The sequence below is a fragment of the Carcharodon carcharias genome, chromosome 6 (genome assembly GCF_017639515.1).
Source record: "Carcharodon carcharias isolate sCarCar2 chromosome 6, sCarCar2.pri, whole genome shotgun sequence".
Lineage (NCBI taxonomy): Eukaryota > Metazoa > Chordata > Chondrichthyes > Lamniformes > Lamnidae > Carcharodon > Carcharodon carcharias.
Genome location: NC_054472.1, coordinates 86,798,654 through 86,813,576, shown reverse-complemented (window position 1 = coordinate 86,813,576; position 14,923 = coordinate 86,798,654). Strand labels below are relative to the sequence as shown.

The following is a 14,923-nucleotide window of genomic DNA, read 5'->3' as shown; positions in this document are numbered from 1 at the left end:
AAGGAGAATCACGGTATAAGTATCACTTATCAATGCTCTTTTCTCATTTCCAGGAAAAGAATTCTCACAACACCGCGGGGCGGGTGAGGACTGGCGTTGGCCAGCCCAGGTAGTGCTGCTTAGTTGATTCAAGCAGGAGGCCCTCAACCTGGAAAGGTGCCATGCACCCAGGTCCACTGGAGCCGGAGAGGCTGGGGTTCCACGGGCAGGTATGTATGGCCAGCACTCACGTCACCAGTAGTCTCCCAACAGCCGTGGCAGTGCTAATTGTTGAGTGAGTGACGTTACCAACATGGCTTGCTCATTGCATATGGAATGATGAATGTATGATGATCCAGGGGACATGCATGTACACTGACATTGTCCGCACGTTAACTGATTGAATTTCCTTCCTCTTCCTTTCAGCATCAGTGGCGCAGGGCCAGGACCCGGAGCAGCAGGGGCCCCTCTGACACCTGAGGGCCATGAAGTTCTAACATCACAAACGTCACACCATCTCTGCCAGGCAGGCACCAGCACAGATACTGGTACCTCGATGGGCATCAGATCTTTGGCTAGTGTCCCAGGGCACAGCAGTGAGGGCACTTCACAGTCGCTGGAGGAGCTGGCAGAGACAGAGAGTGCCTGTCCCGCCAGCAGTCAGAGGACTACAGGGGACCAAGCACATGCTCAATCCATGGCCAATGATGAGCCTTTGGAGTCATCCGTGATGCAGCCAACTCATGAGATGTGGCCGGGTGTGCGGGACCAACTGGTGAAGATACATGAGGCTGTGCTTGGCTTGGTGTCAGCGGTGGAGGAGTCCATGCTGACTGTAGCCAATGCATTGAGCCTCATGGATGAGGGCCAAGCTTCCTCCATGGAGACAATGGTGACCCTCATGGAGAGGTAGCTCCAGGGACAGGATCAGGGGTTCTTGGGGTTGCGCTAAGACCTGCATTGACCTCAGGCAGCTGTGTGGATGGTGGTTTGGGCACCAGGTATCCCACCTCGATGCCCATCCATCTACGGTGAACAGGGAGGGCTGAATGGACCTCATGTCAGTGGAGCAGCTGCCTGTCGTCTCTGCTGGCACCTCTCAGGGCACTCTGGATGAGGGCTGCAGCTCCTCCGCCCCTCTGCCAGTGACTGTGGCACCCAATGAGGCTGCGGCGACTGGGGAGATGCCAGCTGTGGAGCTGGCAGCTCCCTCCCAGGTGGGGCCAGCACAGTCTGCACGAGCCAGAGGATGTCCGCCAAGGTAATTGAAGCCAACAGGACAGCAGAGAGAGCAGGCTGTCTCAGATGCCAGTGCCAGTCAGGAGGCACCACAAAGACGTAGCACCTGCAAACGTAAAATTAAGGCACCTTAGGCACATCCCGGGTTCATCACTGTAGTTTTTTTTTGTTGACCCCCCCCCCCCATTAGGTCCTTCTGATTGTGTTTGCAGTGTGACACCATTTTATTTGTGTTATGTTAAGAGACTTTTGTGAAAGTATTAAATTAAGATCGTCTAACATGGCAGGGAGTGCCTCTTTTCTTGGGCAGGTGGATGGATTCCTGAGATGCTATGAGTGATTTGTGTGTCAATGACATTTATTGACTGGGCGCATCGTCAATGCTCCTATCCTGATAGATTTTGCACTAAGGTCTCCAGTATGGAGGCTGTAGCCCAGCCTTGTATTGGAGATCTATATGTGCTGTGCTAGCTGAAGGTTCCTTGGATTAGAGCATTTCGTGTGTCACTTCCTCCCTGGAGTATGCCCGGGTCAGCTTCTACCCCCTCAGCATTTCCCTGTGCGTGCTCATCCTCGGACTCACTGCTGGGCTCATCGTGTTCAGCTGCAGCCACCCCGTCTACATCTTCTTTGCAGTGCAAGATTGTGGAGAGTGCAGCATGCAACCACTATCAGCGACACTCGATCTGGGAGGTACTGGAGCGCGCCCCCGGAACGGTCCAGGCATTGGAAGCACATTTTAAGAAGACTTCTATTGTACCGCTGCTCAGCTTCTATTCTTGGATGGTGGAGAGGCGTCATGAGCCACCTTCTGAGGGGATAGCCCTTGTCACCCAGCAGCTATCCATCCAGCCGGGCTGGAGCACTGAAGAGCCCTGGAACCTGCCAGTGTCTGAGGATGTAGGCGTCATGGGAGCTGCCTGGGTACCTTGCGCTGACTTGCAGGATCTGCATCTTGTGATCACGCACTATCTGCACGTTCATGGAGTGGAAGCCCCTCCTGTTGACAAAGGCACTGGGCTCACCTGCTGGTGCCTTGATGGCCACATGTGTACAGTCTATTGCAACCAATGGCTGCGAAGCCTCTGGCTTGCTGTGTCTGACTGGCATCGTACCAGCGGAAGTGGGTGAAGGTCAATGCACACCTGAACAGAGCGTCTGTAACCTGCTTGACACAAGTGTACAGTTGATTGGGAGACACCGCAAATATCACCCACCAACCCCTGGAAGGAGCCGGAGGCGTGGAAGTTGAGGGCAGCTGTGACCTTTAGAGCCACTGGCATGGGGTGTCCACCCACTCAGTTAGGGGAGATCTCAGGCCCAATCATCTGACAGATAGTGTTGACTGTCTCCCTAGAGAGACAGAGCCTCCTCCATCACCTCAGACATATTGAGGTAGCTGCTTCGCCACCTGTAATCCTGGCAGCAGGATAGTGGCATCTTCTATGGTCCCTTCCACCTTGCATTACCTCTTGGCCCTGCACCCTTTGTGCCTGCGCCTCTGCTCAAAGGTGGCTCCCCTGGAGGCTGAATGTGCACTCCTGGCCTCCTCCCCCTTCTTGCCCTCCCTTCCCCCTGAGAGGAGGTGCCTCCAGTGGAGAGATCACCTCCCATTCCCAGGCTCAGGGAGGCTTCCTGAAACCTACAGGCCCCAAAACAAATCCTCACTGCAAAGTGCTGACCTGAAGGTTATGAGTCCAGTTCAAGCAGCTGGTATGCGTTTTGAAGTTTTCCAGCTCACACAGGCAAGATTCAGTAACTTTTGTACAATAAATTTTAAATCTGTAGAATCACGACCCCACTGAACCCTCTTCTCCTGTTCGTGGATGAGGTTTATATAAAGATTGCACATGCGCCACAAAATCCCTGTCATTTGGAGCCTCAAGGGCCTTAAGTGGCACGTTAATTAATGGCGGGTGTGCAATGGAGATCCACCAAAATATCACGATGGCGCATGGTGATGTCGGGACACTCGCCCAACGTCACCACGCGTCATTTTACGTCAAACAGAAAAGTCTGCCCAAAAAGTTTCTGTAGTTCCCACGTGTGACAGAATATGTGCTTCTCGGGACTAAGGCACTCTGCAAGCCCCTATTTATTAGACTAACTTAGCTATGCAGAAATAAACTAAAGACTTGCAAACACATTCACCAGTTGTTCACCAGTGAGCATCTTATCTTGTGCTGAAATCACTTCCTTTTTTTTTGAACTTCAGTCCCTCGCCCTTACATTCCTTCGAGCTCTGGCCATACCCCTGGGTTCTCTGATTCTACTGTTGTAATCTTTATAATATTTTGCATTAAAATGTTATCATTAAATTAAAGTCACTGTGCTGAAACTAGTGAAAATAAATGTATTGAATATTTTCATTCCCATCATTGTATTTTAAAAATCAATAACACTGAGTATAATCATGCTTGTATTTCTGTAAAGGAATCTATGTAATTTGAAAATCAGCAAAATTGAGTATAATTGAATACTATTCCAATGAAGAAACTGAAATTTGAAGTATTGACTATTTCTGCAGAAATGGATACTCACTAAAAATAAATTAAGTTATTTTCAAGAAGAAAATTGCCTCATCTATGGATTTTCTCAGTTTTAACCCTAAATCTATAGCTAGAATGGTTCTAGGGCTGAGGGATCTTAGCTACATTGTCAGGTTGGAGAAGCTGGAAGTTGCTCCTTGAAGCAAAGGAGATTGAAGGGAGATTTAATAGAAGTGTACAAAACTATGGCAGGTTTCGACAAGGTAGTCAAAGAAAAGCTGTTTCATTCGCTGATGGTCCAAGGACCAGGGATATAGATTTAAGATTTTGGGTAAGAGATACAGGGAGAATGTGTGGGAGAACTGTTTTATGCAGTAAGTGTTGATGACCTAATGACCTCACTGTCAAGAAGTTGGTGGAAGTGGAGACTATCAATGATTTGAAAAAGAAATTGGATGGCACTTGAGGTACATACATTTGCAGGGTTTTGGGGATAAATTGAGAATTGGGACTTACTGGATTGCTCTACAGAGAGACAGCTTGGACTCAATTGGCTGTATGGTCTCCTGTGCCGTTATGACTCTATGATTGTAAAATTTATGCAGTTGATGTTACACTGTGTGTAGTAGTGTATGAAGATAGTAGAATTTCTCACCCAAAATACCCTTTTTAATAAAGTTGTTTTTTTCAGAGGTGAAGATACGAGTATTCCTGGCTGTCCTTGAAAACACAGGTAATGCCAGAACTTATTAAATTGAAACAAATTATTTGAGAGGTGGTATGTACCTTACTAGGGTAATACAGAGTATGCAGCCAGCTGTAAATTGCCCATGGTCTTTTTATACATGCTGAAGCTAAGGAATATCCTGCTGGTATCAGAATAATTTAATGCTCCTTTATTCTAAGTGTGAATCAGACTTGAAAAGTTAACAGGCCAGGGTCTAATATTAGCCTTATTTATGAAACTCTTGCAGTCTCGTCCCATGCTGGGATGCAGGTTTGCTGCCACTCAAAATTGTTTTTTTAATGAAATTGATTGCACCTCTGTTGGATTATTTAAACATTATCGTCATTGAATAAACTTTTCTGAGATTTACAAATAAATTAATTCTTTCTTGTCATTTTTGGAATTTCCTTACATAACCTGAAACAGAATAGATCACTGGGTATCAAAGGAACAGTAATAATAATATTCTTATTGCCAATTTGCTACAGCTATTGCATCAACATGCAAGTCGCAGTGATACAAAAACTAGAATAGTTGGGGAATGTCATTATTGTTTTGATCTCATATTGAATTCTGATAAATGAGGAAGTGGTCTCATACTGCTTGTGCTTGACATTGGAAATCCATGTAAAGCTATCTTTTAAAATCTTCATCATAAAAAGATTCTCGGTCTTACACTGAACCCTGCTTCATAAATTCAAAATTCTACTAAAGAACTGACAGGGCAATCTATTCTTGATTAATGGAAGGAAATAAATACATTCTGAGGAAGAACCTGTATTGCTCCACTCAAAGAGAACCCAGATAGGAGCTCACTAGTTTTTCGGAATACGGCTCCTTGAAAGACAACACAGCGATTTGGCAGCAGCAGTATTAATCACTGCTTCTGCTCCCTCTGCCCTAATGCAGCTACCAGTTTCAATATATATAGGCTATTCGTTCCTCAATGATGTACTCTTTTGCTTTATTTGCAGAAGTGCTGAACCAACTTGGTACATTTGAATAGTTTTTTTTTAAGTGGCACTTACTATGTTTCAATTATTGCAAAGCTTTTTGTTCAGAATAAGTGGTAATTTATAGGATTACAGGGTGTCACGAAAAATTCTTGTGATCTTGGGCCCTTGAATAGTTACAGTAATTCAATCTTCCTACCTGATTTTCCCACATAAATTTCTTACCAAAGTGAAAGTAATCCTGGAAGGGAGGAGGAGGCTGATCTCATCCCCCCTACAATGTGAAACCAGCCAATTCGCAGAATATTGATAAATAATGCCCAGGAGGGTGAGATAGTGCTTCTTCTCAACTGTGTTCTATGACAGCAGGAGTGAGCAACATTGTATTTTTCTTTTGCCACTGGTTTAAGTTACAATACTGCTGTAGTCTGTTGCAGTTATAGACATTTGATATTCTTGGCTTTGCCAGTGTAATTTTCTAAACCTTCATTGGTTGGTGGATTGATGTATATTTCTCTGACACACTGCTTTCATAATGTGAGCAGGTACATATGTAGGCAAATTTAAGCATGAGTTGGAGAGAGATATGAAAGTAAGGGAGAATCAATTACTAAAACTGAGACATGAAAGAGTGAGAGGAAGGTAGATTGGCAAACTTACAAAAAAGACAGAACAGGCATAATAGGACATTGGCATTCACAAACGAGACTAGGAGGGAATGAAAGCAAAACAGAAAGGAAAGGTGAAAAACAGCAGTGAGAAACGAAAGAGGAGAAAAAGAAACACAAATATTAGAGAAAGGAAGAGCTGAAAAACAGCAAGGAAAGCCAAGGATTGAATGACTGAACTAGTTTGAGCTGACTTTGTTCTAGGTGTAGGTTTAAAAATCTTCATTTATATAGATTTTAAAAATCAAATAAAAGTAGGCATGCTTTTTTCATTGCTGGCATGCTTTCTCATTGTTATATATTGAGCAAATCATCAGGAAAACCGATTGCAAATACAGCAAAAAAAGTGAAAAGTTTGGGATTTTTAACAAAAGTGTGACCAAAGTCCGATGTCAGTAATAAAATAAAAACAGAAAACTGCGGATGCTGGAAATCCAAAACAAAAACAGAATTACCTGGAAAAACTCAGCAGGTCTGGCAGCATCGGTGGAGAAGAACAAAGCTGACGCTTCAAGTCCTCATGACCCCCCTGGGTCATGTGTAATATAATAATTTGAACTATTCGCACCAGAGAACTATCTGCCACCATAATTAGAATGCTGAGGACACTGGATTAAAGAATGTGCATTAAAATATCTAATTAAATTAGTTATCTTGTATTAACAAAAAACAATGACCCAGGGGGGTCAAGAGGACTCAAAGCATTGGCTTTGTTCTTCTCCGCCAATGCTGCCAGACCTGCTGAGTTTTTCCAGGTAATTCTGTTTTTGTTTCCGATGTCAGTAATGTGGTTGTCGTACTTGTCTCATCAGAGAAACGTAAAACCTGCAGCAACATGGCACAAGCCCACAGGTTCCCTCATGTCACTGCAGCACATATACTGCAAATACAGATACATTATAATTCCCAAGCAGCAGAATAAAGAGCCCTCTACTGAACAATCTTCCTGAGCAACTAGGCAGAACAATCTTTGGAATGCATGCAAACTGCTGATGTCTGTAATATATGCATTGTTTTTTGTTAATACAAGATAACTAATTTAATTAGATATTTTAATGCACATTCTTTAATCCAGTGTCCTCGGCATTCTAATTATGGTGGCAAACAGATAGTTCTCTGGTGAGAATAGTTCAAATTACTATATTACACATAACAAAATTGGAATTGGTATTAAAAACTTTGCAGAGGATAAAAGCTGAAAAAATACTGGCGTTTGTAAAGCAAATAAATTAGACTCATTGGACACATTACTGTTTATAGGATTGTGAAGAGCAACAGTTCCAAGATTTATCATTCAGACTTGATTCAAGGACAACATCAGAGCCAATCCTTATACTGCCTCGTTGTTTCTTATTCAGTGACTAAGGTCTGGATCTGGTAGAAATAGGTGTAGCCTGATTATAAAAGAAATTAAGAGATGAGAGTAAATGTCAAACCATGAAAAGGAATAAGGGTAATATAAACAGTTAGGGATCAGATAAAATAATAGATCATAAGTATAAAATATATGTTAAGATGTGATGAATGAATAATAAAAACAAATTAAATTGCTTATAATGCAATATGTAAATCATCTGAAAGAAAACAAGAGAACTGGAGGCAATAATTCACAGAAAGGAACGGGATGTAGTAGCCTTAACTGAAGCATGGCTGCATAAAGAGCAGGATTGGCAATCAGATATTGTTGTTTATAACATATTTAGAAAGGACAAGGGAGGAAGAAGGTATGGTAGGGTAAGTGTACTATTTAGAGATAACATATTGGCTGTAGGAAAAAAGGACATAACTAGCATTAAGATAGAAACAAAATCCATATGGATTGAGATAATTGATAAGAAGGAGTTGGTCATGCTAACAGGAGTATACTTCAGACCACCTAATAGTGGACAAGAAGGGGAGTGAGAACCATGTAGGCAAATCCACAGAAATAACAAAAGATATCGAATAATAATATTTTCATCTTGCACTTATCAGGACAAAGATGAAAGGCTTTGGGAACATTCCCATTTCAGCAATATTCAGGTTTTGTACTACTAAGCGACTGTTAGAATAATAATCATTCGAGATTTCAAGATTCTAATTTTCTCCAGCAAGAAGAGGGAAAAAATAAAAGGTCTAATTAGGGCAGAAGTGCAAAGCGATTGGGGTTACAAATACATAAATCATAAAAAATAGCAACACAAGTTAACAAAGCTATAAGAAGTGCAAACAAAGCACTGGGATTCATCTCTCAGGGAATTAAATACAAAAGCAGGGAAGTTATGTCAAACTTATGCACAACATATGGAGGAGGTGTTAGAAAGGCTGATTGTACTTAAAACTGATAAGTCACCAGGACCAGATGGGATGCATTTAAGAATACTGAGGGAACTAAGGATGGAATTTGAGGATGTACTGTTCTTAATCTTCCAATCCTCCTTAGATACAGGGGTGGTGTCAAGGGATTGAAAAATTGCAAATATTATACCATTGTTTAAAAAAGGATGTAAGGATTTATCCAGCAACTATAGGACAGTCAATTCAACCTTGGTGATTTGAAAACTTTTGGAAGTGATTATCCAGGACAGAATTACGACAGCCACTTGGACAAGTGTGGATTAGTTAAGGAAAACCAGCACAGATTCATTTCTAGCTAGCCTATTTGAGTTTTTTTGATGAGGTAACAGAGTGATCAGGGTAATGCGGTTGATGTGATGTAAAGGGCATTTAGATGAAGTTCCACAGAATAGGCTTGTCAGCAAAGTTGCGGCCCATGCAATGAAAGAGACAGTGGCAGCATGAATAGAAAGTTGGCTGAGTGACAGGAAACATAGTGTGGTAGTGAACAGTAGTTTTTCAGACTAGAGGAAGGCACGTAATGGGGTTCCTCAGGGGTCAGTACTCGAGCCCTGCTTTTCTTGATCTATATTAAGGATGTGGGTGTATTGGGCACAATTTCAAAATCTGCAGCTGACACAAAACTTGGAAATATTGTTAACTGTGAGGAGGATAGTGATAGACTTCGAGTGAACATAGACTGGTGGAATGGGCAGATGTGTGGCTGGTGAAATTTAATATATGCAAGTGTGAAGTGTTTTTTTTTTGTAGGAAGAACAAGGAAAGAAAATACAAAATAAAGGTTACAGTTCTAACAGGACTTCAGGAGCAGAGGGACTTGGGGATATGTGTGCACAAATCGTTGAAAGTGGTGGGCAGTTTGAGAAAGTGGACAATAAGGCATATGGGATCCTGAGCTTTATAAGTAGAGTGCAAAATTAAGGAGGTTATGGTGAATCTTAATAGAAAACTGGTTTGGTTTCTACTCAACAGAATTGTGTCCAATTCTGGACGTTGCACTTTAGGAAGGATGTGAGGGGTTTAATGAGGGTGCAGAAATACAAAAATGGTTGCAGAGTTCATTTATGCAGATAGATTAGAGAAGCTGAGGGTGTTCTTAGAAAAGAGAGGTTGAGAGGAGATTTGACAGAGGTGATCAAAATCATTAAGAGTCTAAGCAGAGTATTTACAGAGAAACTATCTCCATTGGCCAAAGGATCATAGTGATTTAAGGTGATTGGCTAGCTGAATTGCTTTTGCAGAGAACTGGCACAGACATGATGGGCTGAATGGCCTCCTATGTGGTAATATAATTCAGTGATCTTCGTATATTTTTGCAACAAAAGTGCCTTGGGATAGTCTAGAACTATCTCAATATATTGTAAAATTGTAGCAATATCATGTGATGTAATAGTTATATACGTTCAATTTGTTTCCACCTGTTTTAGACTTGATTTCTTTATCAAGCATCATTGTTGGCTCACATAAATTTGTTGTTAGGAGGTTAGTTAACTTGATTTCAGAGGAAAAATAATTGAAAGGCATTTTGCAGTCTGTTAATTCATCTTTATCTTCTTTTTTCTTCCCTTTTGTTTCTTTTTTAACCCTTAGATACTGAAATTCAACTCAGGCAAGACATGGTGCTTTGCCAAAGTCTAGTGGCCACAGTTTGTGCTTTCTCAGAACAACTATTGGCTGCGTTGCATCAGATGTATGATACCAACAGTGAATATGAAATTGAGACACAGGAAGCCAGTAGAAAATGGTTGGAGCAAATTGCCAATGTAGGAATCCTCTTTAACTTCCAGTCACTGCTCTCTCCTAATCTGGTAAGATGCTGCAATGTGCAAAGTTTAGTACTAAATTATGTTAGTAATCTAATTGATGTAATTGACTTAAGATATATCAGGCTTAGAAACACCACTTACAGTTTCAAAACTGAATACATTATAGATTGCAGGTATGGTATTGGGGCATACTGTACACTGGCTACAAAGTTATTGAATGCATTTTTTTAGTTCACAATTAAGATAAATCTCATAGGACACGTAGTTGTGAAGTTATACTCTGGATGGTTTAGCTGGCAAGAGGAAGAATGAGGATGTCACCTGTGTTAGCAAAGATGTATAAACACGGGCAGCCTGCCACTGTCCTGAATTTTATGAAGTAAATTTGTGGAACCAACTGTGCTGGATGTTGCTCTGATTAGGAATGTAAAAGAAGAGGAGAAGACCATTCTGCCCATTGGATCTGCTCCACTGTTCAATTAGATTATGGCTAATCTACGCCACAAATCTATTTTTCCAGTTCTGAAGAAGGGTCATCTGGACTCGAATCGTTAACTCTTTCTCTCCGCAGATGCTGTGAGACCTGCTGAGATTTTTCAGCAATTTTTGTTTTTGTTTCAGATTTCCAGCATCTGCAGTATTTTGCTTTTATCTATTTTTCCACTGTTGCTCCATATACCTTGATACCCTTACCTATCAAACATTTATCTCAATCTTGAAAATTCCAATTGACTCAGCATCCAACTTTTTATGTCTTTGAACGCATTTTCCACCCTCACTAGTGTTGATCTCTAGGTAAAGATTTGGTAATGTGCCTGGGATAATAATCAAATACACCTGCCTATTAATTGTTTTAGCTACAAGAATTGTTCTTTGCTTCCATAAAATTTCTCTCCCATCTTCAATAAGTAATTGAACATGACAGCATCAAACCAGTGAAACAATTGAGCATATTTATATCACAAAATATGAAAAAGTGAGTAAATAACAATAATAATCTTCACATAACTTCCAAAACATGCAACATATTGTGATGGAATCAGTGGTTTCAAAGCTTGTATTATTTGGGTCAGATCCTAACTGAAAGGGAAACCGAACGTTCAGATTTCTTGGGAATCTAAAACTGGAACTGAAATAAAAACTTAACTGAAGTTGGTTGGATAATAAGACACACAGCCACCCAAACTCAGGTTCCAGCAGTGCAGTGCGGTCAGTTGAAAAAATACTGCCCCTGCTTCATTATTTTGAAGAAACCAATTGAGCAGTACTGGCCATACAGTGCACAGGGTTGTTACTGAGGGTTCATATCGAGGTGTTTCTGGCGAGTCCACACCATCAAGACCGTTGTGAACAGAGCTGAGGAGGCTCTGGAAAAGTCTGCCATAATGGTGAAGACTGTACCTGTAATGTTGGCTGGGAGCTGCTGTTGGATGAGAATCAATGGCGAAATCCTTGAAGAGAAGGAGCTGAAATTCTACCTGAGGAGATTCAGAGCTTTGAAGGGCTTTGTGGTGAAATTGGTGTGAGATATGCTAAGGGACTGCCTAGTCAATCTGTGAGACCTATCTTTGTTGAATCTGCTACTTAATGTGTAATTTATAGTTTATCTTGAAGGCAATTTGCCTGTTAATTCATATTTAATTTATGTTGATTTTGGTTTGATTGTTAACGTAAAAATTATAAAAAGTGAAATTTTGTCCATTGATTTTCTCGTTGGGGTCACTCAGTAAATTTGGTTCTTTTGGTTTATTGGTCTCCTTGGGGTTACAACTACATATATAATATATATATATATATATATATATATATATATATATAACATACGTACACATTCATTGAAAAAGGAACAATAAAAGGCCACATCTAAATAGTAAATTTGAAATTGGTTGCAACCTCAGGAAGAAGGGGCAGCTGGGGCTCCCTCACAAGAGCCACAGCAAGCCATCACTGGTTAGTGCCTAGTAACATCCAGGGTCTATAGACAGCGACTTTCATTCCTGCAGATGACTGAGAACCATTGTTGCCGAAGACTGCACATGTCCAGGGAACTGCTCGGCCACACCTGCCAGCTACTGCAGGATTTGGTGTCATGGGGACTTGGTGGGCATCCACTGCCCGTGGCCATAAAAGTGACCACCACTCTCAATTTCTATGCCGATGGCTTCTTTCAGGGCTCCATAGGCCACCTCTATGGGACCTCACAAGTCTTCACCCTCAAATGCATCCATGAGGTCAAGGATGCCACCTTTGCGAGGGCACACAACTTTGTGTATTTCACCCGGGACCAGGACAGCCAGGATGCAAGAGCGATTGGATTGGACCAGATCTTGGGTTTCCCACAGGTTCAGGGCACAATCAATTGCACTCGTGGCACTCAGATCTCCGTCACAGCACACAGTGAACTACATCAACCACAAAGAGTTCCAGTCGCTGAATGTGCAGATGGTGTGCAACCAACAGAAATGCATCCTGCAGGTGTGATGCATGGTTTCCAGGGAGTGTGCACGACGCCTACATCCTCAGTCGGTCATAGGTCCCTGGGGTCTTCCAGTCTTCCAGGGTCCACAGAAGCTGCAGGGATGGCTCCTCAGGGACAAGGGACACCCGTACAGGCTGTGGCTGATGACACCCATGCGGTGGCCTCAGGCTGCAACAGAGCGACATTTTAATGAGGCTCCTGCTGCAGCTCGCAATTTGGTGGAGCAGATGATCAGGATGCTGAAGATGAGGTTCTGGTACCTGGACTGGTCTGGTGGAGCCCTGCAATACAGTCTGTAGAGGGTATTGTGCATCATCATTGTCTGCTGTGCCCTTTAAAATCTGCCGCTCCAACAGCAAGACGTGCTGGCTGAGGAGGAGATGGAGGAACTGCATGTTTCCTCTGATGAGGAAGCTGCCGAAGGGGATGAGGGTGAGAAGGTCTTTGGAGGTGACAATGATGGGGATGAGGCCCATGCGCTGGTTAGACGAGGCAGGCGTGCTCGGGAGGCCCTCATAGCTGTTAGTTTTGTAGAGGATGATGACGACATGCAGTGAAGTGACCCCATAGATCCTCACATAGTATCTGTGAACATTTGACTCCAGTCTGGCTTATGGCAGCACGAATACCCTCTGTGAGAATGCTCCTGTCTCAGAGATGCAGTGGAGGCCCTATTAGTTGCTCGATTGCAGGAGGATGATGACGACATGGAGTGAGGACATTCCATAGATCTTCACATAGCCACTGAGAATGTCTGGCTCCTGTCTGGCCGAGGGCAGCTCTCTTGCGCTCTGTGAGCAGGGTCATATGTAGAGATGCAACCATGAAAGTTAGAAGCATCTGAACCTTGGTCCACCTTCAGCACCTGAGCCTTTCAGGAGCACAGAGTTACTGGTCACAGATGCTGAAGAGATGGGGGCCAGACCACCTTAAAGGTGCTGAGAGCACACACACAGAATGAGAGAACTCTGTGGCACCTGCCCACTACATTCTGTCAGCAATATCAAGCACCGCTAAGGTGCAGGCATCAGTAATGTTTCCAAGGAATGTGAGGCTGGACCATCACTGTGGTCTGAAGACTGCACAAAGCATCCTGGACCAAGGTCTCCATGGCGGCTGCCATCTTACCAGTGTTGACCTCAGTGTATTGGTATGCTGGCGCTATCACCTCAGCTTGAAGGCGGACGGACTCCTCCATCATGCCTTGCAATCTGAGGAGTGCAGCGGACATCCCATCCTGATGTTCCCGAGCTTGCCTTTGCAGCTCCAGCAATTGTGACATGACCCAGTCCAGAGAATCATCATCTGACTCAGACTCAGCAAATTTTGGCCTCCAGCCATCCTCAGAGTGTTGGACACCTGGTAAGTCCCTGCTGTGGATCAGACAGTGCAACGTGCTCACCAGATTGTGATCCTCAGGCTATTCTAAAGCTAAGTCCCACCAAGGTGCGTGTCTCTGTGCTGGTAGAAGGTGTGGGAGAGCGTTGTGACGGGACTTCAAGGAGGATGCCTTCAGATTCCTCTTCAGAGGTGTCTTCGGGGCTTGACCGGAGGCCCTGAGTCATGGACTCTCTTGGCTGTTTGTACCTGTGGAAGCAAGAAGAGATAATTAGTGCATGGCAGTGGCCTGTGAAACAGGACACATCACTCACAGCATGGTTGTCTGATGGAGATGGAGAGAGTGTAAGCAGGGTGCCTGCCAGGCCAGATGATAAACATGTGTGACATGTGTGGGTGATGAGGACAATGATGGTGAGTGTGAGGGAGTGAATGGTGATGTTCTTTGAACTGGCAGTTAGTGAGGGCCCTGTGGATGTGTGATGGGTTTGTGAGTGTGTGAATTGAGAGTGATGAGAAGAGCGACTTACCCTGGCAGAATGGAGGAAATCATTCATCCTCTTGCGGTACTGGGTGTCTGTCCTCTTTTGAAGGACATTGGCACTGACCACCGCTGCCACTGCCTCCCAAGCTGGGTTAGTGCTGATGCTACTCATCCAGTGGCCAGGACGGGGGTAGAGAACATTGTGGTGGGCCTCCATGTTATCCAAAAGGTCCTCGAGAGACGTGTCACTGAACCCGAGGGCTGCAGTCTTCTTCAGTTTTAGGGCCATGTCTTTCGTGCAGCAGTGATTGTCTGGAAGCATTGAGATGTGCGCTTGCAGCTGGACTTTAAATATGGCACCCGGCGAGATGCAGCGGTGGGGTGATGGCAGGTGGGCAAATGAGAGCCGTCCTGACATGGAAACAGCATGTTTCCCAGTAGTGGGTTTGGAACAGTATGGTGTG

The 14,923-nt window shown here is 43.4% G+C and overlaps 1 protein-coding gene across 3 annotated transcripts in view; it reads left to right on the top strand.

Moving 5' to 3' along the window:
* Nucleotides 1-14,923, top strand: part of prex2 (phosphatidylinositol-3,4,5-trisphosphate-dependent Rac exchange factor 2) — a 775,268-nt gene that overhangs the window by 566,945 nt on the left and 193,400 nt on the right. For all 3 annotated transcript variants that reach the window (XM_041190559.1, XM_041190558.1, XM_041190560.1), the window contains exons 31-32: nucleotides 4,399-4,440; nucleotides 9,983-10,200. In XM_041190559.1, the coding sequence (XP_041046493.1) occupies nucleotides 4,399-4,440; nucleotides 9,983-10,200 (260 nt within the window). The remainder of the gene's footprint in view (nucleotides 1-4,398; nucleotides 4,441-9,982; nucleotides 10,201-14,923) is intronic.